Here is a 23,850-nt window from a genome sequence, read left to right as displayed (position 1 = left end):
TATAAAAGCACTGGGAGAGTGATCGTTAGTTTGTCTCTTTTTGCTGTTGTTTTACTGTTGTTTGTCCCGTAATCATATTTTGCTGGGAAATCAACGTTTCACTGTATAGGAGTTAACAGTAGAAAAGGTTTATTTTAGTGTAGTGTCTCAGTAGTTATGCCTTTGACTGTGTATGATTTGCATATTTTGCTCATGATGACTTGTAGAGCTGGAATTTCATGGGGAAAAACAGAGAGAAAATACAGAATGTACATTGCCCTTCTCATTCTGCAGATAGTATGGGATTCCTGGCAGACACAGACAACAAATCAGTGTGTTCTGGAGGAAAGTAGTGACTGATGAGGTTTGAAAGTCAGGCGTTACTGTGTCATGGAGGTCAGCATAACCAGGAGCTAATTTGGTCCAGTGGCCACCATATCATTTGGCTGACAAGTCGTTACAGAAACATCCCTTGCATCCCCTCAGGGAGACTGACAGTTTAAGTCAACATAATCACCTGCAATGCAGCTACCTAGCAGAGAAACAGCCTTAATGTTTCTTGTTCCACAGCACAGTCTCTGAGCAGGAGGCAGAGTTTTTGATGTTTTTATTGGTTCGCTCTTTGTATAGCTTATCAAAAAGAAAAGCTTATGAAAGGAATGTTGAAGAGGCCTGTGATTAAGCATTTTAATGATGTTCCAGGTTGTGTTTGTTGTAGCTCTGCTCATATCAGTGAGTCACATAGAAGCTTTTGTTATTTTGCTGTTTTTTTGAACTCCTTCCTCGTCCCTAGTGTACATTTGTCATATTAAATATATATATATATATTTTTTTTTTTGTTTTTTGTTTAAAGAAAACTTTGGAATAGGTTTCCTGATATTTCCTAATTTGAATATTTGCCACATAGTGATTTGTGTGAGAAATGCACCATGAAATGATGTAGTTGCTTTGCTGTCCTGCTGTACTATAGCTACACTACCTGCAATGCTACAGCAGAAAATTTCTCAGCACATTCCATTGAAAGTCATTACTGCTTTCGTTCCATAGCTTCCACCCCCCCCACCCCCCACCCCCATCCACCCAATAGATAGCATATTACAGCTGTACAGCAACACCACAAGAGCCACCAGGGAAGAACAGAACAATGAGTGAAAATACCGCAGGGGAGACCGGACCATGGAAGGCACCAAAACACCTCTACGCTCTATTTCCAGATTTTTGTGGCAACTGACAATTAAATCCAAAGATTGTGAGATTTTAAAACATACTGAGAGATTACGATAGCATTCCCCACTAATGCTTTTGTCCAAAAAAAACATCCCTCCCTGCTCTGCCATCTATATACTGTACAGGACACGCAATACGCTTTAATGAAAGCCCATAGAGATCACGCAGGATCAATGCACTTACAGGGCGAGGCTTTGTGCAATGTTGTCTTCTCTGAGTCTTTTTCACTCAGCGACAGGCTGGGATTGACTTGAAAGCCTGTAGTTGTCACAGTTGTAGTGTAAACAGTAGCTGGCCAACATATTTGTGCCATAGAAGCAAAAGCCATTCAACCAGACTGAGCAGCCCTCCCATACAACCCTGACCTGTCTGTCAACAGCCACCGAAGCCCCTGCAGTGTACTGTACAGTATGTAAATGGGTATGTTAAATAGTCATTTACAAGGTCAGTACTGCTGAAAGGTACACGGTTTGGGCTGCAAGAATAATGGGAATGGTTAGAAAATGGACATGTAAAGAAATAATTTATGCACATATTTCAGGTAGGTGTATTTTTCAATGAAAAACCATGTTTTGCTTAATCTTTTGTTATAGCCTTTTTCTTTTCTCATTCTTGCTAATGTTCAGCTGCTAATTCACTGCAAATAAAACTGAGGAATATAATGTATGCAATTTATAATGCTGAATACTGAAGAGAGAGAAGCAAATTACTATTATATTATAACATTTTCCTGCAATCCTCTGGTGTCCAACAAGACATGCATTAATATGATTTGGTGGTCCTGCGTACATAAACAGGGGAGTTTCACATCGAAAAGATATTGCTTTAAGAGTATATGCGTTATATGTCTGCATAGTAAAAATGTAAAATGTGTGACCTTGTTATCCCACTATTAGTTACCTGAGAGATTAGAGGAGGAGAGGTGGGCCCCATCATCGCCTCTGGCAAAGTCTTGGACAGATACAGCTGAACAGAACCACTGTAAACTAAACTGAACTGAAGAGTCAGGCAGGCTGAGGTGCCTAGATGACAATCATGCACATCGTAACTCCACAGGGCAGAACAGACAGCTGCCGTCAATGAAATGTCTGTCACCTTTCTTAAAGGTCTCATATTATTGAGTTTTCATGATTTTGTTTTCAAATATACTGTTGCTCAGGATAAATAAATGTAGTTTCGTTAAAAGGGTATTTATTGAATTATTTTTAAGAATAAGTCCTCATGGGCTGAATCGTCACAATACTGGAACCTGATTGGCTGACAGTACCATCTCCCCTAACTCAAACAGACAAACCTGCAGAGGGGAGGCTTTCCAGGGGGTTTGTCAATTCAAATGCAACTAAATTTCCTGATTGGCAGGATTTTAGCAGTTGTTTAGTGAGGGAAGCCAATCAAGACCAAGTCCCATTGCGATGTGTTGGCTGGTGTTAGTGTGAAACTGACTGTAGAGAAGGATGGATGTTTGAAAATGCAACAACTTTAAACTTTAACCCCTCAAGCAAAATCTAAATTTCAACAATGTCTGCATTAAACATCTTCCATCATATATAAATGAGTTCAGACCTTTTGGCCCCAACCGCAACATTTCCAGCCCCCGCCTCACCTTCCCAGGTAGAAAACTGTGCCTCTGCTTTCTCCCCAGGCTAATCATGAGGCAACAGCCACTGCGCTACCCTGCTCAATTCTGTGTGTGTGTGCATGCTGGCTTGTGACAGCTTTGATATGTCAGGGGACAGGGAGTGATGGCCTGGTCCTGGCAAGCAGCTTTGATGGACACTCTAATGGGAGGCTTGGATGAGAAGATAATTGAATGGGCCACTGCTGAATAGGGAGAAGATTGCTTCTCTGTAAATCACCCTCAGTTCTCACTACATCTAAAGACGGTCCGGATGACAGTCTCTTTTTCGCTCGTTTCTCAGCTGTTTGTAGTGAACATTCAGAAATACACTATTTTTAAATTGACGAAAAGTAAATAAATATGACATTAACGGCAATGTACAGACGTGTATTGATTTTTCAAATATTCAGGGATCCGAAGTAGAAAGAAACATGAAAAAATAGAGGAAGGTGCAAATCGCCTCATGTGAAAACAGCGTAACACATCCTCTGCAAAACAGAGCTGCTGTTCACGCTACGTTGATAGCTAATGACAACAGGAGATCAAACCTCACATCACAGCAAGTGCAACTGGTAATTTGATCAGCCTATTTAGAGCTGAAGATTATACTACGTACACAAAGCACCTCAAAATGCACACTTCTGTCCAGCGCCATAAAAAGCTGCAGCTGGGCCCGCTGCGACAAATATAAGAGAGCCTGTAGGTAAACAGATGAATAAGCGGATTTAGGCTGCAAGAAGGCCGTGAAAGATTGCTCTCTGAGGGAAACAAACTCTTTTTGTCACATGCAATACAGAGCTGCCCGGTGTGTTTCCATAGTCCTGAGTCGACAGAGACCGATGGACTGTCCCTTCCTCTCTTATCGGCGCTGCTGCAGCCCCGCACCGTCTGGCTGCAGGCCTGGAGAGACCCTCTCTCTCTCTCTCTCTCTCTCTCTCTCTCTCTCTCTCACACAGACACACACATACACACACACACATTCTCACATACACACTTGCACCTGCTCTTGAATGCACACTTGCACTTGTTTCACATGAATTCTTGCACACATCTGCATACAGTTATGGACACACAACATTTTTTTTAACTTGTTTTTCACACATACACACACACTATACAAGAGCATCCTGATAGAAGAGTTACTTATCTAAATATTGGCTGCAGATATGCCTAACATCATTGCCAGTCTTTAGTTACTATTGGCAAGTTGCTCGTATGTTTTTTGCTATGCTCTTCTAGCTTGAATATTTATATCTTTATATATTTATGTCATAAAGGGTTTTTTTTACCTTTTAACTACAGATTTTAATATCAGGGGTTGCAGATTGTACAGTATTGTTGCCTGTTTTGGCTTCTAAAAAGTGTGCAGTTTTCTGTAACAAACCATGATGGATCCATAGTAACCTTTTGTGTGCAATATAAATCATCATGACAGATCATTCCTCTGTTGCTGGTATGAATTGCCCATATTGGACTAAAATACAAGTTGTGAATGAACTCATCTAATGCAGTGTTTGGCAGATAATGCAAGTCTTTTGTTTCCATCTCTTCTACCCTCTGCCTTGGCGAATGTGTCGAATAGGTAATTGCCGTTCACTAGTTCTCTCTTAGTTTCGCCTTGTCGTTTCCTTAGTTTCCTGCTCCTGTTTATCTGCCTGTTTTCCCCGAGGGTTGGGAGGCGTTCCGCAGTGGATGGAAAACACAGCGCTGAGGAACACAGCTCAAGCTTGTGTGGCTGATATTTTATTAAATCTTATCAAACTGCTGTCTCTCACTTACCCTGTATCCCTGCCAGTTTCAGTCCTGAGTGTGTCACTCCCCATTTATCTCTATCTCTGAAACCCCCGTGGCCACAGCTGAGAGGGAGCTGTGTGTGTCTGTGTGTGTGTGTGTGTGTGTGTGTGTGTGTGTGTGTGTGTGTGTGTGTCTGCATCTTGGGAAAAAAAAGGTGTTGATTTGAGTCTAATTATTATCATATGCTTCACAATCGCACCCTCCCTCTCTGAGTCTTGCCAGTTTTTCTCACAGTTTAACACCCCTTCCCCCCTTTCCTGCTGCCTGTCCTCTCTACTCTCTTCTTTACCTCCTTCCTGTCTTTCTTTTGTCTTTTTTCTCTTTCCTTTGACTTTCCTCCCTTTCCCTTTTTTCTAATTTCTCACTCGTTCTCTCTCTGCTCCTTATCTATCTCTCTTCTGATTTCCTATTCTCCCTCAATCCCTCACTCAGCTTCCTCATTCCTCTTTTGCATTCTCTACGTTCCTAATCTCTTTCTCTTTCTCTCTCTCTCTCTCTCTCTCTCTTTCTCTCGCTCTCTCACTCTCTCTTTCTCTCACCCTCAGTGTTGCTGCGGGAGGAGGTGGCCCAGCTTCAAGAGGAGGTGCACCTGCTGAGGCAAATGAAGGACATGTTGAGTAAGGACCTGGAGGAGACCCAGGGTGGCTGCTCTGCCAATCTGCTCTCAGCCACTGAGCTCCGTGTACAGCTGGGTGACAAGGAGCAGGAGCTGGACCGTGCCAAGGAGGCCTTACAAGGTCAGGACCCAACACAGACCCCTCATCCTCATTACCTAATCCACCAGAGTCCCTCCCTCCTGACAATGGGCTTGCAAATACAGTTGTCCAAGCCTGTCATTGGATGTTTCACCCTGTCAAGTTACATCAACCAAGAATATGTTGCAACCGAATGAAATCCACTTTACTCAGTCAAAGGATTCATTCAATACAGGATGCAGAAAGTTGTGTCAATAATAAGATGTTATATACAGCATATATGCAGTGCCTTTTAAAATAGATGTTTGGCTTCATCTCTGACCACCAGATATAATTTGATTTTTTCTGGTATGTGCCACAGGTATGAAATATGTCCGCACAAATGGCAACAGTGTATACTTTTCAATAGAGAGACAGAAACCTGATCTTTTGTTTTTGCATCTTATTTTTGTCATGGTCGGCACAGCAGGCAGAGATAAGTGTACATGTTCAGTCATTATTCATTCTTAGAAATGGGTGTCATCCTTGATGAGCTGCCAAGTAGACTGCAGGTTCACTTCCATTTAATTTGAGATCCATAAATCATGACATACAAGCTTTGCTTTGAGATATGAATATGCTATTGATGTGGACTGGAATGCCATGCTGATTATGTGGTATTGGATTGTCATCACACCATCGCCAAGTGTGGTTTCTTATATGAAAACAAATCCAAACCCAGTGTCCAACTCCAAAGTCACCGTCTACAGACGGAAGAAGAATAGAGTAAAAAAAAGAGTCTGTCCAGCATTAAGGATGACTTCTTGCAATGGGAATAGTGGGGGCATGTGAAAAGGCAATTGCAGATTTAATTTAGTTAAGCACTACCACTACTAGATGATCCTCATACACCCCACCACCACATACACACACACGCAACACAAACACACACCCATACCCACACACATACCTCTGTGTGGTTCTCTCCTCAGCTATGAGAGTTGAAGATGGTAGACAGCGTGCTCATAAATTGTGTTGTGTAACTGTGGAAAAACAGGTTTGAATGTTGAGGGCTAAATGTTAAGAGGCTGAGTGTCGACATGGGGAATGCTTACTGAGCGTGCTTGTAGTTTTGGAAAGTACAGGTTCTATAGTGCACAGAGTCTCAGGAGGGAATTGTTATTTTCACTTGTATTGAACTCTACCAGTTGCATCATCTATGGCAACTTGTTTTCGTAAGCAAAAGAAGTTAAAAGAAATCAGCACCTACCAGTCTTGGGTGAGATTAGCCAACACAATCTCCACACCCTAGCTGAAAGAGCTCCATGTATGGATGAATGAGTGCCACTCTGCCACTTGTCTTTTGAGATGATTATATCTTTTTCTCTGGGTTGTTTTTTTTGGGGGGAAAATGCAAACTGCAGCTCTTCATTTACACAAGACACAGTGTCACCTAGTGGCTGCCAGATGTAATTGCAAAGTCCTGTCACTCGGAGGCAACCAAATCTCACTGACATATTCATTTTGTTATTCTGACTGTTCATAAGTAGAATTGGCTCAATGACTTTTTCATTGCTCCTCAGTATATACATGTATGTGCAGCTAGGTATGTGTGTGAATGTGTGTCTGTGTGTTGCAGCCATGAAAGCAGACCGCAAGCGTCTAAAGGTGGAGAAGGCAGACTTGGTGAGTCAGATGCAGCAGCTCTACACCAACTCGAGAGCAGAGAAGAGCAGCTGCGAGATTTCATACGCAACTACGACCAGCACCGAAAGGTAACACCTACAGCCTTAAAGCCAACACTACTGCAACCATCTGTTATCACTGTGACAACTAGTAGAGGAACTAAGGCCCCTAAAAGTTGAGATACCCCTACCCGAGGTAGAACAAAGCACAACCATGTTTTTTCATAACTTTAATATGTCTAGTTTTTGAAATGGATGGTTGTATAAAAATATTTTACTGCAAAATTCGTTTATTTGGTTGATGTTTGGATCCTCCCCAAAACCGAAAATAGTGAAAATTTAGGCTTCTCCAAAAGGGACAGAATCTGCTTTATCACATGTATCTCTGGAAATAATGATCAGAATGTCACCAAATTTGGACTGGATGTTCACAGACAGTTATTGCATACAATAAAGCAAATATTTCATCAATACCTTAGTCCATCTTTGAAATGTATACACTTAAACACAAATGAATTATAGGCGGAAATTGAATAGGAAATTAAAAATCCAAAAGGTATGTATATATATGTCTGCCATTATTAAAATAAGGAGACCAATCACCAAAAAATTTAATTTATATGTACCAAAGACTGTTATCTTATCATAAAAGTAGGTTATTTGACTATTCACTTCACCCTCTGATGTCACCAGCCCCTAACAGGTAACTAGTGCAGCCAGCACTTAAAACAGACAAATACAATGGGGCCCTATTGGTGTAAATGTGTGTGTGAGAAGGACACAAACCATAAATTAAAGCCAAAAACTACATACATTTAATGCAAACAGGTTCAATAGACATATCTTTATCATTTTAAATACACTCTTTCTATATATTTTAATGTTTTCTTTGAACAACAATGACAATAATAATAATAATAATAATAATAAACTTTATGTAGCACCTTTCATATCATAAAATGCAGCTCAAAGTGCTTTACAAGAGAAACAATAAAAATCAATATATAAAGATAAAAACAATCTTAAGATATAGAACGCATGAAACAAGTATAATAATAAAATAAATTAAAAATAATAAAGAACAATCCTAGAATAAAAAGCATAAAACAAGTATAAGAAATAAGAGAGGTATGAATTAATAACAATGGTGTTAAAATAGAAAGATGGAATTAATTAAAAGCAAGATCATAAAAATGGGTTTTGAGCTGTTTCTTAAAACTATCAACAGAAGCTGCTTGTCTTATTTGCAATGGGAGTTTGTTCCAAACCTTTGGTGCATATAAGAACAGAAAGCTGCATCACCAGACTGTTTGTAATACATTTTTGGGACATTTAGCAAGCCAGCACTAGACGACCTAAGGGAACGGTTTGGAACATACTCAGATAAGCAGTCACAGAGATATGAAGGTGCTAAACCATTTAGGGCCTTGTAAACAAGTAAAAGAATTTTAAAATCAATCCTCAACGTTACAGGGAACCAGTGCAATGAGGCTAGAACTGGTGTAATATGTTCTCTTTTTCTGGTTTTTGTTAAAATTCTGGCTGCTGCATTTTGTACAAATCAAGTTGCAGCCTATCAATAGTTTTTTTTAGTTAATCCAGTAAAGAGTGCATTGCAATAATCTAGCCAAGAGAAGACAAATGCATGAGTCAATTTTTTGGCATCTTCTAGTGGGAGGTAGGGTCTAACTCTTGCAATATTTCTTAAATGAAAACAATGTAACATTGTTGATATGTGATTTAAAATCCAACTCAGTGTCAAGAATAACACCTAGGTTTTTTACTTCAAGCTTATCCTGTAGAGCCAGACTTCCATATCTGCTTGATATCTTTTCTCTCTGTGCATTTGTACCAAGAATTTCTGTTTTATCTTCATTTAATTTGAGGAAATTTTTACTCATCCACTGTTTAATGCTGGATAGGCAATTTATCAAGGGATTTAGGGCATCGGTGTCATCTGGCGCTACAGATAAATATAGCTGAGTGTCATCAGCATAACAATGAAAATTCACTCCATGATCACAAATAATTTTTCCAAGTGGCAGCATATACAGACAAAACAGTAAAGGACCAAGAATAGAACCCTGTGGAATACCTGAAAAAATTTCATGCTTGTCTGAAACATGGTCACCGAGACTAACTACAAGTATTAAACCAGGTCAGGGCTGTGCCTGAGAGACCAATCCAATTTTCAAGACGGTTTAGAAGTATCCCGTGATCGACTGTATCAAACGCAGCAGTCAGATCGAGTAGTACAAGAATAGAAACATTTTTGTTGTCGGCGCTCACTCTAAGATCATTTATTACTTTTACAAGCGCTGTTTCAGTACTGTGTCCCCTTCTAAAACCGGACTGAAATTTTTCATGAATCTTGTTGTGTAAGAACACATCCAACTGTTTAAACACTGCCTTTTCCAATATCTTACTCAGAAAAGGCAGGTTGGAAATAGGCCTAAAATTGCCCAAAACAGAAGAATCAAGATTGACTAGAGCTGTTTTGAGTGAATCTGGAAAATGCCTGTTTCTAGAGAGCAATTTACAATATCCAGTACATCACCAATCAAACGATCTAAGACCTCCTTAAAGAAAGTAGTGGGAATTGCATCCAGGGTTCCCCTTCACTAATTGTACAAAAAGAATTCAGGTTTCCCGGAGAACCATTAAACATCAGATTTTTTTTATTTTCAACAGTATTCACAATACCAGCTTGGATATTAACGATCTTATTATAAAAAAATGATGCAAATTCCTCACATTTTGCTTTTGAGGCATGGCATATTTGGTCATGAAGCTGAGAAGGATTTAAGAGGCGATCGATGGTAGAAAATAAGATTCTAGGGTTGTTCCCGCTTTCACTGATAATCTTAGAGAAGTATGCCTGCCTCGCACAGCGTAAGGCTTTATTATAATCATATATGGATTTTGTAAGTATCTCTCGGTGGATTGTTAGTTTGCTTTTATTCCACATTCGCTCGGCTCTACAGCACTCCCTCTTGAGCATACGTATTCGCTCATTGTTCCAAGGCATTATTTTAATCTGTGATTTCTTTTTAGTTTTCACAGGTGCCACCATGTCGAGAGCTGATCTTAATATAGAGTTGAAGTGATTTACTTTTTCATGTATCGATGAGATTTCAGCTGAGAGAGGTGGACTACGTATGTGATAAGGGAAATTGGCAGCTAAAGATGGACCTAAAAAACGTCTTTTAATGAAATGCTCTGTATCGTTTTTTACTAGACCAGCGACAGTCACGTTAAAAAACAAACAGCAGTGATCTGATACATTAATATCAACAATCTTATCAACAACAATATTCAGACCTCTAGAGATCACTAGATCTAAGGTGTGGCCACAGTTGTGGGTTGACCCAACAATATGTTGAGTAAAATCAAAGGAATGTAAAAGATGCATAAATTCCATAGCCTTGCAGTCCAAGACGTTGTCATCATGCAAATTAAAATCACTAGTTATAAGAATCCTATCATAGTTAGTAAAACAGACTGACAGTAGTTCAGACATTTCGGGTAAGAATGAAGCTGTATGCTTTGGTGGTCGATATATAGTAATCAACAACACTGATTTTTGACTTTCCAATATAATAGCTTGATATTCGAAAGATGAAAAACTACCAAAATGTAAACGCTTGCATTTAAAAATGTCTGAAAAAATAGCTGCCAGTCCTCCTCCTCTCTTACCCTCACGTATCGAGTAGATAAAACTATAATTTGGAGGAGAGGCTTCAGTTAAGACAGAGGCTCCATCAAAGTCTGAGACTCTCGCTCCGGGAAAACAGTGTACTTTAAAATCATTAAAAAGTTTGTGGTCAATTGCGGTGTCCAGATTTCGCACAATGGAGTCTCCGATGATGACAATATTATCCATCTTGTTCGATGTTAACTGCGGTGAGGGTGACAAAGATGCAGGTGAGCGGAGAACTGGTGGTAAAATCCGGGGGTGGAGGTGGAGGGGATCTCGGGCGGCCTTTACCGCCTCTGCGGCTCTGCCATATGCCTACCCACGCTCCATCTGCGGGTGCAGGGGTGAAAAACACTGTGCCCGGCCTGAGGCGTGGAGGGCGCAGAGGGGTCAGCAGGCGGGAGTTTTTTGGCGTAGATGTAGCCAGGGCACCTGCCTGGGCACCTTGCGTCTCATCCTCATTGGACCCAGCGTTGGGACCGGAGTTGATGGCTGCCCCAGCCGTACGGGAAGCATCACCGGCCCCTGCCGTCTCCAACATGGCCATTCTTGTGTTTAGCCGCATCTGTCGCTCCAGTATCTTGTGGATCTCCCCCTCCATAGTCTTCAGCTCTGCTTTGATGTTTTTGGCTGGACCGCAACAGCGGGGCCAGCCTTACAAACGCGAATGTCTGTCACTGACTGAGTGACTGACTGACTGACTGAGTGATCAAGTTACACCATTGGTCGGCCGTGGCACGTGGCACATCATAGGATCACAGAGCCAGAAATGTAAGTTTTGTTTTCTCCGCCAGCTTGTTTCTCCGCTGAGATCGGAGCACGTTTCTCCCACACAGTAAGCAGGCTGACCAAAATCATGCATGTAAGCTGAAGCTAAAGTAGAATCTATACAATTATATAATATCACCGTCGGAGAGAGAGACACAAACAAGCATGGAGATTTCATCACACCGAGGGCTTATTTCCGACCTTCCCGAAGTTTCCAGGGGCCGCGGTTCCGGCCAGTGCTGATAGCTGGGCGCCGATTTGTTCCCAGTGATCCGGCCGAGATTTTGGCGGAGGTCCTGACGACGATGCTCACCAGGTGTCCGGCGAACAGCGTTTTCGGCACCGATGGGTAGCAGAGCGACTGCCACTTGGATCGGGAGGATCAATGCGGGCCGTGGGCGCAGTGGAGAGGACAGCGGTGGAGAGAGAGACGGGGTGCGCTGGAACGGTGATCAGTATGGATGTATGGACTATTATTCAGTATTAACAGTCTACAGCGGAGTTAGGTACACCATTGGTCGGCCGTGGCACGTGGCACACTCATACACGGTCCAGCCATATACTAGGTTTTGACCTAGTCTTGTTAAAGTCCCACTGAAACGGAAGTTAGAGCGTCTTTAGCTTCTGTCCTGTGATGTATTTCCCAGTGAAACAGAATATTTGAGAGGTGTACAGTTACAAGAGGGATTTAAATCAAATCCTTCACATTTGATTGGACCGCTAAACAGTGGGCGGGGCTTAGAGTTTAGTGCGATACGGAGCTACAGAGGACTGTTGGCTCCATACACACCTCCCTCACCTGTTGTTAGATCAGGAGGAGGACAAGAGAGAGATGAATGAATTAGACCTCAGCGACATTGTTTTGGAAATGAAAACAAGGTTTTTCCCCACTGATATCCAAACACACATCTCTTCCTATCTCTGTCCATATTGCTCTGTCAGCTACGACCCAGAAACGGTGAAGTGCGGTTTTATATGACCGGTGTGGCTAGCTAGAGGTTGAAGAATGATTGATGGGTGTATGTCATGATATTATTGGTTGAAATTGGTTGGTTCATGCTTACGTAAGCACACGGCATATTTTGTTTTACAGGAAGAAAACATGATTGGATTTTGATATAAGAGTACAAAGAAATTGATTTTTTTTAATTTTTTTTTGGCACATATTGTTAAATAGGTGCACAATACGACTGGGGATGTGATCTAAAAGGGTTAAAAATGCATTTTTCATTTCATCTCGACTTTAAGTTCAGTTTCAGTGTCCACCTCACCGCTGATCTCCATGTCTGATATGTGTTTCTCTCCACAATGTTCCTCTCAGTTAACAGCTGACCGTTAAAAAGACGCTCTGAAACTAGCGTGGTTAAACTAGCATAAAACTCGAACTCAGATCACACTTTAAAACTTAAAAATACTTAAAAATGCTCAGAATCTAGCGTGGCAGAGAGCGTGGCAGAGAGCGGAGCCAGACTTCCAAATCTGCTTGATATCTTTTCTCTCTGTGCATTTGTACCACAATATACTGTATGATGATAATATGAGCCAACAGGCTGCATGACACAATATTTTCCAAATGATTTAACTGAAAATTTTGACTGAATGAACTGGAAAAATCAAAGATGAATGATAAATTGGATCCTAAATGAATAATCAATTATATACAGTATAGATATACGATGTGACCCAACATTTTAAGTTCTAGGGTGCAACTATGCCGTCATCCACAATTCTGTTAGGGCATCTGTTAGGAGGACCCCAGTGTATATCTATACTGTATATAATTGATTATGCCAATCTATGATTCATCTTTGATTTTTCCAATTCATTCAGTCAAATTTTTCAGTTAAATCATTTGGAAAATATTGTGTCATGCAGCCTGTTGGCTCATATTATCATCATGCAGTATATTGTCATTGTTGTTCAAAGAAAACATTAAAATATATAGAAAGAGTGTATTTAAAATGATAAAGATATGTCTATTGAACCTGTTTGCATTAAATGTATGTAGTTTTTGGCTTTAATTTATGGTTTGTGTCCTTCTCACACACACATTTACACCAATAGGGCCCCATTGTATTTGTCTGTTTTAAGTGCTGGCTGCACTAGTTACCTGTTAGGGGCTGGTGACATCAGAGGGTGAAGTGAATAGTCAAATAACCTACTTTTATGATAAGATAACAGTCTTTGGTACATATAAATTAAATTTTTTGGTGATTGGTCTCCTTATTTTAATAATGGCAGACATATATATACATACCTTTTGGATTTTTAATTTCCTATTCAATTTCCGCCTATAATTCATTTGTGTTTAAGTGTATACATTTCAAAGATGGACTAAGGTATTGATGAAATATTTGCTTTATTGTATGCAATAACTGTCTGTGAACATCCAGTCCAAATTTGGTGACATTCTGATCATTATTTCCAGAGATACATGTGATAAAGCAGATTCTGTCCCTTTTGGAGAAGCCTAAATTTTCACTATTTTCGGTTTTGGGGAGGATCCAAACATCAACCAAATAAACAAATTTTGCAGTAAAATATTTTTATACAACCATCCATTTCAAAAACTAGACATATTAAAGTTATGAAAAAACATGGTTGTGCTTTGTTCTACCTCGGGTAGGGGTATCTCAAAAACTAAAGCCTTTTTTGGAGATTTGTTCCTCTACTAAACACTAAAATAAGCTTTCTCACAGTCTCGTCACATGCCTAGCCCTTTCCTCCCCAGTTAAAATGAAAAGTTCTGAGAGAGATTATAACACAGAGAAAAAGCTGTGAGACGTTTCTTGAATTTTCACTCCATTGAGCTCCATTGATCATTCAAAGTGCATTGCCCTTGCAAGGTTGGTGGGGATTAACAGAGACTGTGTGTGTGTGTGTGTGTGTGTGTGTGTGTGTGTTCTCCAGGAGAGTGAGGATGCAGTCAAGGCCCTGGCGAAGGAGAAGGACATGCTGGAGAGGGAGAAGTGGGACCTGAGGAGGCAGACCAAAGAAGCCACGGAGCAGGCCAACATCCTGCGTTCTCACATGGACATGAAGGAGAACAGGATCAAAGAACTGGAGGCTGAGCTCACCATGGTAAGTCACACCTTTGCCGAATTACCTGGGGCGCAAACGGTGTCACTTAAACTCCAATTATCTGGCAATTGCGGTGTGTGTACATAAACACAAACAAGCTAGTAAGGGTTTGCAATCATGTGCATGCGTGTATATAAACTCACACATACAAGCTCCACTCCTACGTCTCTCTCTCTCTCTCTCTCAAAGCATAAATTCTTTCTTCAGGCTGAAGGAGAATTCATGCATTTTTCTGTGTCACTGTATCGGCCCCAGTTGTCAGTCTGTGTGTCATTAATCTCTCTCCCTCCTCTGCAAGTCACAACCACCCACAGATCCTCACATCAAGCTGCATCACAGATAAGATTTCTTGGCACATCAGCGCCAGCGCAGTATCTCTGTCAAACAACACAGCCAGAGACTAACATACTATTCTATTCTTTTCTATTCTATTCATGTGTGTGGACTAGACGGATATATCGGATATAAATATCGGATATTGGCAAGTCATGTCGTCCACTGCCAATATGATGGAGGTTACTCCCTGACCACAGCTACATAAAAACTGTAAAAAACCGGCAATGAAAATTTTATTTTCTAGCAAGTAGCTGCTCACCCACCTAAAGGAATTTCATCAGTATGGGTTTCAATGGAGAGTTTTAGTGTCCCATGGTCTAAAGAATGAAATTCTGGGTGAAACACAGAATATTGAAAATGTATTTTTTTTAACTAAAATGGTCAAATTTAAAGATATTGAATATCGGCACAAAAAAACCTATTGATGACTTCAGTCTAAAAATACTGGTATCGCTATCAGGCTTAAAAAAAGCCAGTCGAACCTTAGTGTGTGCATGCGTGTCTGTGTGTGTGTACGTGCACACACGCATGCAGGCGCACACACGCACATGTGTATGTCACTTTATGTGTCCATGTCGACATATGTGTGTTTTAACTGTGTGTTTTAACTGCAGCTGATGTCTAATTTCTGTTGTGTGTGTGTATCCCAGGCGAAGCAGTCTCTGGCCACCCTGACGAAGGACGTACCGAAGCGCCACTCGTTGGCCATGCCTTCAGAGCCGGTGGTGAACGGCAGTCAGGAGTGGGTGATGCAGGCCGACCTGCCCCTCACCGCAGCCATCCGTCAGAGCCAACAGACGCTCTACCACGGACACACGACAGACAGACAGGGTAGGCTCACTCAGCCGCGCTCACTCTCCAGCTCCATCTCTGTCTTGCTTGGTGTCGCTCTCTCTGTCTGCTTTTACAGACACACGCTCAACATACTAACACAGGGTTTCCTAGTGGTTTCTGACACTCACTGAGGGAGTCTTTTCAATGTGTGTGCGCGTACGTGTGTGTGTGTCTGTGTGTGTGTGTGTGTGTGTGTGTGCATGTGTGTTCGTGTGCCGCCTCCAGCTGTGGTCAGGATCAGCCCCTGCCACTCTCGCCAGCCCTCTGTCATCTCTGATGCCTCGGCGGCCGACGGGGACCGCTCGTCCACACCCAGTGACATCAACTCCCCTCGCCACCGGACCCACTCCCTCTGCAATGTAAGAGCTGCCTGGCCCCCTCGACCAAGTAATCACACCTCCACAATTTTCTATAAGTACCTTCCTCTTCTTTGTCTTCTCCTGTGTGTCTGTCCCTCTGTCCTGTTGGTCTGCTGGGTGTCAGCCTGCCTGCTTTTGGAGTCGATGCTGGTGGTGGTGTCATTTTGTGTTTAATTCAGCAAGTTGAATGAGAGATGTTGCTGCTTGTTGTTGACTAACCCGAGCTTCCTGTCTCCTCTGCCTGGTCCAGTCCATGGAGGACCTGGAGGACCAGAAGCGTAAGAAGAAGAAGGAGAAGATGACTCTGGGATCCCTGTCACGGGTGTTTGCTCGGGGCAAGCAGCGCAAGTCACTGGACCCCGGCCTGTTTGATGGTACAGCCACCCCTGATTATTACATAGAGGAGGATGCCGACTGGTGATGCTGTGTGTGTGTGTGTGTGTGGTTGTGTGTGTGTGTGCGCGTGCATGTGTGTGTGTGTTTGTGTGGATATCCAGATGGCTTTCGCTGTGTGTTAAAGAGGTGTGTGTGTGTGTGTGTGTGTGTGTGTGCGTGTGTGTGTGTGTGTGTTTGGGGGGGCATGCGTTTCAAAAGAAAAGCCTGAGAGAGACTGCTAATCCCCATAAATGTATATTACCCTCAAATTGTATGTTTGTAAATTAGATATATATTTATAGATGTACATGTATGCATATGTATATATGTTTACATGCATATAAATATATACATGGGGTTACTATGTGTAGACATGTTTATGCTGTATTATCTTCCAAATGTCTTAATGTTTTCTTTTTTATAACTGGAGACTTGAAGGACTGCTGTTCATATGTAAATAGGAGTTATTGTGCAACTAGTGTTTGTAAATGTCTTTTGGCTTTTTTTTTTTTTTTTTTTTACTTCACAGTTGCTTTAATCATGCTTTTGGATGTTGATTTATCAATTTCTTCTTATCCCCAATCTTATTTGGCCCATTTCTTCCTATGACTCTACTAAAGAGGAAATCAAGAGAAGCTAATTCCTGAGATATTACTTGATAGGGGGGGGGGTTGGATCTCTTGGAGTAACAAAGTTTCTGATAGTCCATCTGGAGCCAAAGTTAACTATCACTAGGTGAAATTGCCCATATTTGGTTTTCTAGTTCACTACTGAATACAAGCATCATTGTTCCTAAATGGCCCCATTCCCCCGTTAATTTTAAATTGCTCATTGATTTGAAAAGAAATATATAAATATTTGGATCTGACTGTGGTATAAAATACTATTTGGGAGGTGTGAATGGCTGTGATAGGATTGCCATCAGGCTCATGGTATGAATGCCAGAGTATCTGCTGGTAATATGATTGTAAAGTGTGATAATGTGGACAGCAGGGAGGCTTTGTGTGTGTTTTTGTGGCAGCCTCCTGATCTGTTTTATGATGCTGAATGTTTCGGATGACAATGATATTCTCTATCCCTAATTAACAGCTGGCCTATAAAGGGTTTTAGACTCAGTCTTGCAACATAAGGTTAATTGAATAGATTTCAACACACAAAACTTATCTTTAAAAAGTAATGCACATTCATGCACACCTCACATCTGCTTAATGCTTTCAAAACCATGTGCAAGTGCCAAAGGTTAAAAGTTGATCTTTGAAAAATAGGTGTCTGCATACCATTCTGTCACTGTTAGCATTAGCCTTGTAACACTGCTCATGTCTTTGATTAATTTCTTATTGACAGTTACCTAACATGTGCCAATATGAGACAAAGGAATGTGCATTAAACACCTGCATGATCACCTGTGCTGCTTTGGTTAGATGTCCATTCATTACCAATCAAATTAACGGTCACCCACCATCCTGTGTTGCTCCTGTGTTGCTCCCCTTTCCACTTCCCCTTTACCAAGTTTTCTTTTGTTGCATTATGAATGCACGGCCCCCTTTTCTTTTGTTGTTGATGTTGTTTTGCTTTGTGTAGAACCCCTCCTCATTTCTTGCAAATGTGGTTCTAATAATTCTCTGTTAAATGGTTTGTAATTTAGGAAATGTTGCATAAAAGAGTAAATCTATTGAAGTATTTTATTTAAAGAACAAGAGGTAACTTCAAATATGAAATTATCTGCTGCACTGTTGCAGCCAGAGGTTGAGGAGGTTTTAGCATTTTCAAAATGAATACAATTGAAATGAAATCTTATTTTAAAAATAAAACTAGTAACTAAATATTTATGTGGCAGTCTTCTGTTCCATGAGTAATCTGTTCTTGTGTCCTAGTCTAGCGTGTCTTTCCCTCTCCTTCTGCCATTTTTAATGGCATCTCTCTCCTACCAGTGAGTAACTCCTCATCTGTGATTACCAACTGTCTGTTTCTGCACTTTGGGGATTATTCATAACACTCAGGTCCATTGGGAAATTCAAGTCTCTCTCATTTTTGTGGAAACTCTTTTGAAACATCTTGGACTTTGCATGTATTCTCAGCATGTGAGACAGAACCAGGCAAACACACGGATTTCATCCTGGATTTGTTGGTTCAGTATGAATCTGTGTTTTTGAGTCTTTGGAATGGGTGGTAAATGGGCAGGAGCATGATGTTTTATGAATAATCCCTGTGTTTCTAATATGTTATCCTAGTGCCTTATAGTCCCTTCATAACCATCAGATAGTCATCCAAGTATGTTAACTCCTTAAAGCACTATGTTACTGTACTGAACTGACAAAACCACTACATGCTCATGAAGGAAATAATAATGCTTCACACTGCAGAACTGTAGAGCTGTAATCTAATTTTCAACACCATTCCAGATTAAGATCCACTTTCCTCAACCATGTAATCTTGTTGGCTTTGTAAAATAAACCATGTTAGTCATTACCGTGCATATGGTTTCTTGAAAGACACAGGAAACATAGCTCCAGTGAATTATTCTGGCTCCATCTACTGGCTATGTAGCGCGATGGCAAGACATTAGGGTGGACAAAAGAAAGGTATCTTAAAATGATTTTTTCACTGAGTTCACAGACAACTCTGGCATGGTTGATATTAGTAAACACAAGGAATAAGACAGGATGATACATTATTGATGTTGATGTACAGTATACCTCAAAGTTACTGGTATTGTTTTATAGCATCCAAGTTGCTACTGAGTATTGTTGCACACTGTGGTGGAGGTGTATTTCTTAATGCTACTGCCCTCTGATTTGATGTTGAACTGTCACCAGATAAATCATTTTGATCTCTATCCCTTTGACCCTGAACCCTTCCTTTATACGACACTGTAACCTCTCCTGACCAATCCAGACTCTGACAGCCTCACACAACAGAGCCTGTCGGACGGAGAGGATCAGCTGGACCGCCTCCAGCAGGCGGAGCTCACTCGAAATACATGCATGTCACTGTGGAGGGCGGGCGCAGTCCAAGCCTGGCTGGAGGTCGTCATGGGAATGCCCATGTACATCCGTGCTTGCTCTGAAAACGTTAAAAGTGGCAAGGTACTTCTTCTACACACAAGTGGCTTCTTCTTCTGCCATTGAGAATGTACTAGTTTATGAGCTGGTGGGTATGCTCAAGTGCTGTTCTGGTAAGATACTGTGGATTTCTCTTTAGGTGCTGCTAGGGCTCACAGATGAGGATTTAGAACTGGGCCTGGGCATCAGTAACCCCATTCACCGCCGGAAACTAAGACTGGCCATTGAGGATTACAGGAAAGCAGAAGGGGACCAAGGGTGAGCAACAGCTAACGTGGGCATATCGACCTGTTTTTGAGGAAATTGTCAACCGTTTGATTAAACTAAATCTAGCATCACTGATCAGTGATCTCTAATCATCCCCTAGACTATCAAAAGCATCCGAGATGGACCATCACTGGGTGTCAAAGTCATGGCTGAGTGATGTGGGGCTGCCTCAATACTCCCAAACCTTCCAAACTCAGCTAGTGGATGGGCGGGTGCTGAACTCTCTCAGCCGCAGAGACCTGGAGAGATTCCTCAACATCGGCGACCAGTTCCACCAGACGAGCCTCCTCCTGGCGATCCAGCTGCTGCAGATGCTCAACTTTGATAAAGAGGTCAGATTAGATGACATTAGATTAGATTAGAAAACAGTCATGATTTCAGCAATCATTCCACACTTATCACATGAAACAGAGTATATTTAACCAGATAAAATGCCATTGTATAAAATCAGTGAGGTGTATTGCATATGTAATTGTTCTTGTAAGATGCATTAAAAAGCATAGAGATTGGTCCCAGGTATATCACCACATGATGTCTTAGCCTCTTTTCTTTAGTCCCAGCACATCTGACAACATAACTCAAACTCCTGGTTAAGGAGGTGGGAGTTGTCAGTGGTGATCTTGTCTGTTTTGGTCAGTCTAGTCTATTTTAATACACATCTTGACTATCTGTTTTGTGTGTTATCTTGGAAAATAAAACAGATAGTCAAGATATGTGGTGAAATAATAGGCGAACAAAGAAGGGTGGGTTTCTTGTACTTGTACTTGTACTAGACTGACCAAAAAGGCAGACAAGAAAGCGTGTGACTTCCATTATGCTATCTACAGCATGAGGCACACAGAAGCCCAGGGAGCTGTCTGAGTAGGCGCTCATCCTCCTCTGGGCTCTTTGTGTTTTCCTTGGCTCCCACCGTATTGATGCTTGTGCGGTTATTTGCGTGTTGTGTTTCCACAGGCCCTGCAGGCACGACGGACAAAATGCGAGCACCAGGATCAGGACCCCATTGTTTGGACATGTCACAGGGTGATGAAGTGGATCAAAGACATAGACCTCAAGGTGGGTGGGAGGTTAGTGATGGTATTCCCTTTGCTCGGGTGTTTCCTGGGGCAGATTGGAGCAAGATACTACATATACGTTTCTATTTTCTTCAGCAGCGATGGAGAACTGCCTCAATACTAATGGTAATTTTGATGCTTTGGTGCCCCACTGTTGAATGAATGTAGAGAAAAACACTGGTCTATATACAAGCCAAAAATACCATAGAAAATAGCCATATGAGTGTTTATGTATATGAATGTTTTATCTGCATCCACTCTGAGCAAACAGCAGTAACTATTTTTAGTTTCTTTTAAAGATCAAAGTTTTGCTTAGATCAATGGTTTACTTAAAAAGCCCATAAAAAAAGTCAAAAGTCATACCTTTAAATGCTGTTGAATGAAGTACAGTTGACTTACCAAGATTACTTATGGCAGGACGGAAGATAAAGTCATTTTTCTCACAGAAGTACTGCTCATTGGCTTTGTAGGGCAGTATTGTATGTATTGTAAGGCTCTAACTTCTCGGCCTTGTGTTTTCAGGAGTATGCAGATAACCTTCAGGCCAAGGGAATCCATGGAGCGGTGATGGCTCTGGACCCTTCCTTTGACACAGACGCCATGGCCAAGGCCCTGGGGATCCCTAGCAATAAACACATGCTGCATCGGCACCTGTATGAAGAGATGAAATCCCTCTCCGTCTCTCACAGGTGGATCAGCCGATTGATCGCCCCAGTAAAAGCTCCCTGAGCCCTTGTTGCATATTTCCCTATTAACTCTTAATTAATGTGGTTTGTTCTATGATTTTAAAATTATATACTATTTAGGGCTGAACAATTAATCGAAATTTTATCGAAATCGCAATATGGCCTACTGAAATTTTAAAATCGCCGGAGGCGCAATATTTGTTAAAGGTGAAATGTGTGTCAAAATACCATTTTAAATTAAATATTGTAGTGCTGCAGAGATGTCCTGGCCTACACATCATATTCTACAGACTTAAAAAAACATCTTTGTTTGGTACAGATCCCCGCAAAAATCAAACTATAATCATTTTAATACGTTTTTCAATGAAAATGAGAATAATGATTCTCTAATATCGCAAATCATATCGCAATTGCAATATCATTCAAAATAATCGCAATTAGATATTTTTTCAAAATCGTTCAGCCCTAATCCTATTATATTGTTAAGCTTAAATATATTCCCTCGCTTTCTGCATTACAAGTAGTTTCCCTCCTCCCATGAGTTTGCTTAGTATTTTGGCCAATCTCCTTCATTGTTTTACATTTCATACGTTTTTAAAAATATATCCTCCCCAGTGATTTCAAATAGTGAGATGGGACAACATGGTTGTGAAATATGTGTAAAAATTAAACACATGATTATCTAAGAAATAAACTTTAACACAATTTTTCATGCCTTGCTTTCACAGCAATGCAGAGCAGGGTGGAGAGACATTAGGTTCTGCTTCTCAGTCCCCGGTCAGTGTTAACCGCTACGCTGAGGAGAGAGTGTCAATGAGAAGAGCAGGCAAGGTACGTTGTTGTTTTCAGATTTGACTGTAGTTTATAGTTTATATTTTTAGTATAGTGAGAACGCTGCAATACATGTTCCAAAATGTGTCTATACAAAATGTGTATTCAGTGATTCCAATGTGTATGGTCTCTCTGTTTTATAGCCTACTGTCTAAAGTCTAAAGCTGATTGAAGATTTAAATGGTATCCAGTGGTATTCCAAAATGCTATTAATTTATTTTTAGAAAAAAAGGCACTGAAAATGTACCACTCATTAGTTCAACTAGTGGTACTGTATTTGGACGGTTTGAGTTTTACAAGATCAGTTTTACTTTAATGTCAGCAATTACTTTGTAAGGGTAGATGTCATTTATTTTTTTCAAACGGTTGATAACTCATTTTGGAATGAAAGTCTTCAACGAAACTCCACTTTTGTGTTTATTATTTTTCTATTTTTCCAGAGCCCGTTGAGGTTACATGCAAACAGCCAGTCTGTGGAGCGAAGTTTGGGTTTCCACGGCAGCTGTGGGTCGCTGCCTAGAGAGGCCCGAGTGCAAGCTTTGCCCAGGACCAAGGGAAGCCCGATGCACACCTACAAGAGTGTTGAGATCACCAACGTCTGAACCGGCTTCAGCCGTCTGCATCGCTCACACTTCAGCTGACATTGTTATCATTGTTTACATTGTTATTGTATTATTGTTGTTTACTACTGAGAGACCACACTCTACAGAACTGTCTTCATCGCTGGACTTTTCAGAAATTGATAGATACGTTGTCTTAAAGGGGTATACCGCTCAATTTAAGAAATCAAATATACTATTCTTATGGCTTAGGACAGCCAATCAATATTAGTCAGCATGACCAACAGAACCAAAATTATTTTTTGACATGATGTACCGCCTGGAGCTGCTGTACCTATAATGAAGAGGAGACTGATTTTGTGGACGCAAATACAATGTTTTGTTTTTTGTTTTGTTATGTTTGTTTTTTGGGTGGGTTTTTTTTTCAACTTTTAAATTTTAAATTATGCTACTCCTGTCATTCAGTACCCAGTAAAAATAAGCTGAGTTCTAGAAAATCATACTGACATAATAGACAAGAAGGCCTAAGAATAACCTATTAAAAAATGAAATTTAGTGCTATTCTCCTTTGATGCCTTATTTTAAATAGGTCCTTGTATCATATTTATATTATCTTTACAGCACTCTGTTAACATTTTTTCAACATCTGTCAGCTGATTTTCTCTGTAATATACCATGATGTTGCACATATAAGCCCCATAATAATTTTGCTGGAGGTCTTGCAAAAAGTGAGTATGAAGAGCTTTCACCATAGCGATACATATCAGCTGTTACTCTGCTGAGCTGATCTGGAGTCTTTGATGTTTGAACTCTGTTTCATGTACCTCAAGTTTAGCCGCCACCTCTCCATGCATGGGAGGGATGTTGGCCAGAGATTTGCAGATCAAATCAGTTGCAGATGTCCTCCACCTCCTTCAACCCTCAGACGTACTTCTCTACCATGGAAGAGCTTTGTCTTCAGT

General features: G+C 40.9%; 1 protein-coding gene across 1 annotated transcript in view; it reads left to right on the top strand.

Moving 5' to 3' along the window:
- Positions 1 to 18,810, top strand: part of kaznb (kazrin, periplakin interacting protein b) — a 55,971-nt gene extending 37,161 nt beyond the window's left edge. The window contains 7 exon segments of the mRNA XM_071530342.1: positions 5,164 to 5,355; positions 6,932 to 7,003; positions 7,006 to 7,067; positions 14,353 to 14,523; positions 15,510 to 15,690; positions 15,919 to 16,052; positions 16,303 to 18,810. Coding sequence (XP_071386443.1) covers positions 5,164 to 5,355; positions 6,932 to 7,003; positions 7,006 to 7,067; positions 14,353 to 14,523; positions 15,510 to 15,690; positions 15,919 to 16,052; positions 16,303 to 16,473 — 983 coding nt within the window. The 3' untranslated portion in view covers positions 16,474 to 18,810.
- The last annotated feature ends 5,040 nt before the right edge of the window (positions 18,811 to 23,850 follow it).

The sequence above is a fragment of the Centroberyx affinis genome, unplaced genomic scaffold, assembly GCF_046629955.1.
Source record: "Centroberyx affinis isolate AG114_WGS23_722 - 3 ecotype Tasmania unplaced genomic scaffold, CSIRO-AGI_Caff_v1 ptg001915l_1, whole genome shotgun sequence".
Lineage (NCBI taxonomy): Eukaryota > Metazoa > Chordata > Actinopteri > Beryciformes > Berycidae > Centroberyx > Centroberyx affinis.
This window is presented reverse-complemented; position numbering and strand designations above follow the sequence as displayed.